The sequence below is a fragment of the Gekko japonicus genome, unplaced genomic scaffold, assembly GCF_001447785.1.
Source record: "Gekko japonicus isolate JY-2015 unplaced genomic scaffold, Gekko_japonicus_V1.1 scaffold146, whole genome shotgun sequence".
NCBI lineage: Eukaryota > Metazoa > Chordata > Lepidosauria > Squamata > Gekkonidae > Gekko > Gekko japonicus.
The window spans coordinates 1528960-1531927 of record NW_015167533.1 but is presented as its reverse complement, the minus strand read 5'-3'; the positions used below and the strand labels follow the sequence as shown (position 1 = coordinate 1531927).

General features: G+C 38.7%; 1 protein-coding gene across 1 annotated transcript in view; it reads right to left on the bottom strand.

Moving 5' to 3' along the window:
- Window positions 1–2968, bottom strand: part of LOC107112335 (vomeronasal type-2 receptor 26-like) — a 6779-nt gene continuing 3811 nt past the window's right edge. The window contains exons 4-5 of the mRNA XM_015413456.1: window positions 2793–2901; window positions 1–917 (exon numbers count right to left, since the gene is read on the bottom strand). Of these exons, the coding sequence (XP_015268942.1) occupies window positions 1–917; window positions 2793–2901 (1026 nt within the window). The remainder of the gene's footprint in view (window positions 918–2792; window positions 2902–2968) is intronic.

Below are 2968 nucleotides of genomic sequence, written 5' to 3'. Positions count from 1 at the left end.
TTACACTTGTGATCTTTGTGTGTTGCCCCTTATTAATATTTCCCTTTTGTTTAATTCAGGCCTCAACAGAATTATAAAGCATTTAGGGAAAAAAATGAAACTCAGTAGCCCAGCACTAGAAGCTAAGATAGAGAAGATCTCCACAGCCACCATGTATTTTCCCTTTGTGCTCAAGTAGGCTGGAACAAAGGATAACCACACACTGCAAAAGACCAGCATGCTGAAGGTGATGAATTTGGCTTCATTGAAAGCATCGGGGAGTTTCCTAGCAAAGAAAGCCACAGTGAAGCTCAAAAGGGCCAGGAATCCCATGTAAGCCAAGACACAGCAAAACAGGATCACAGACCCTTCATTACATTCTAGGACAATTTCTTCAGTCACAGAGTGCATGTCAGCATCCGGGAATGGAGGAGACATGGCTAGCCAGAAAGTACAAATGCCCGCTTGTATGAGGGAACAGGAAAACACAGTTGAATTGGCCAGACTTTCACGCACCCATTTCCTCTTCCTGGATCCTGGCCTGGTGGCCATGAAAGCCAGCACCACAGTTATAGTTTTGGCCAGCACACAAGAAATAGCCACTGAAAAAATGGTGCCGAAGGCAGTTTGGCGGAGGAGACAGGTCACGTTCTCTGGGCGGCCAATGAACAGCAAAGTGCAAAGGAAGCAGAGCAGAAGAGAGATGAGAAGAATGTAGGTGAGGCTCCGATTGTTGGCTTTGACGATGGGAGTACTTTGAAATTTCTTAAATATTCTGAGAATCAGAGAAGTGATCATGGAGAACGAAAGAGCTAAAAAAGCTAAACTCATCCCCAACAGTTCTTCGTACGAAAGAAAGCTGATGTTCTTGGGAATACACAAATCCTGGTTTTTGCTCGGATACTTTTCCTCTGAACACTGATAGCAATCATCAAGGTCTGAAAATGAAAAGGTGTTTTTTATGCATACTTAAGCGAATTCTCATAACTCATATGAAAATTTGTTCGCTATTCTTTATGCAGTTTCAAGGTTTTTCACTCAAAGAACGGAAAGCTTTGTTCAGTATTGGTCCTCTGAACTGTAGCAGAGATGTGAGGATAAGAATAGTCATGTATTACACAGCGATCTTTCACAGCCTGATCAAGTTAAAACTTTGTAAACAAAAGTAGTAATGACAAAAGAAACAGAGATCAAAGAGCCCCACTTAATTGTGTCTAGTGTTCTACCCTATTCAAGGAATTAGTCCACCTTTTCCATCCTAGATTCTAACCAGCTTTCAAAGAGACACCATATTGAACTACACAGTGGTGCTTAAATTGCATCAGTAGAAATGTCCACCATTATGTCATCAGGATAGGGTCTACGGTGACTGAATTATCATCAGATTACCTGCTTCTTAGCAGCTTTCACCCACTCCATCCCCATGGAACTTTCAATCGAAGTTCAAAACCTGAATAAGGTAGCCATGATATTTACATTGTTCATACCTTTCCGGTCTGAGTCTATATAACAAACAGTGTCCCTCGAGGAAGCACAAAATCATTTTTGGCAGGGAATGGAAAAAGTGCTTTTAATAGATAGGGTATAGGCGCAAAATGTAATGGTATTGGGGCTAAATTTTTAGAAGTTTGTGAAACATGAAACATATTTCATCTATTTAAATTAGGTTAGCCTCCTCATCCCCCATTAATTCTTCTTTTTTTGGTTTATTTCTTGGTTTCTCTCTTCCATCATGTTTATCCCTCCCTGTCTCACCTACACTGTTTAGGGCCAAGGAAGAGAGTGGGTTTATAGGAGGGAAAGGGTTACTCGATATTAAGTGCTGTATCGTATATATTGGGGGGAAATGAAAGAAAAATGAAATTTTCCCCTAGTAAACTGAGGATGCTACTTCCCCTTTTTTTGTTCTTCTGAGAGTCATGTTGTTTCCATGACTATTTAATTCTAGGGAGATATATGAGTTGGGGTTTATTTCATACATAACAACAATAAATAAATATATTTCTTACCCTTTTGGTCCGAGATCATTCCATACGGACATCGCAGGCATTTATAACAACAAAACGGTTCCCCCTCCTTCACTATCTTGCTATAGCCAGGATAGCAATTCTTACTACATACAGAACTTGGCTGTGTCTAATGAGCAAAGGACAGATTAGAGGGATTGTTTAGACAGGAATTTGTTCTTCCATGTGTTCATTTGTTTAAGATACACTAATGCACAACTACCTACTATTCCACCACAGTCATATTTGAAATGCTGGAATCATGTTGGTTGGGCTACCTATCAATTCATAAACTATTTATGAAGTACGCATAACAAGCAATAATGTTTCCATTATAAGGTGATAATTTAAAAAGCTGTACATGGTCAATGACAAATTACTGAATCCTCATCTGTTACATCACTGGAATCACTAAGTTTCTGCTTAAGAGTGAGTGGTGAACAAAACATTCTGTGGTTTCATCCTGTGATGCATCAGTAAGAATGGAAATGCTTGGATAATCTATGTTGTCCCGAGTAAAAATAATTAATCAATTATTTTATGTAGGTTAATTATTTATTATCTTGTTTTTTTTATTTTTGTCACAAGCTGCCTTGAACCACAAGGAATGGCAAGATATAACTGTTTAAATAAATTAACTAATATGAAATAAACAGTAATGTTCATATGAGTTAATCATCTAACTATTCCAAATAATAAAGACCTAATTAAAATACACAGATGTTCCAGAAGAAAAGACTGGAACTTCCGTTGCTCTATCAGTTCCCACCAAATTAAACCAAATATTGTTTTATAACAGCCCATTACTGTTTTCTAGTTGCTCGCTACGGTCCAGTGAAATTTCTTTGCACAACAAAGGAGGCATCAAGTGAGCTTTTTCACTCATTCTCACCCAGTTCTCCTCATTGCTATCGTTCTGGTGCCATATGGCTTTTGTTCACACAGTTACCATCAAGCCCCTAATAGCTTTTTGGGGGTGGTCA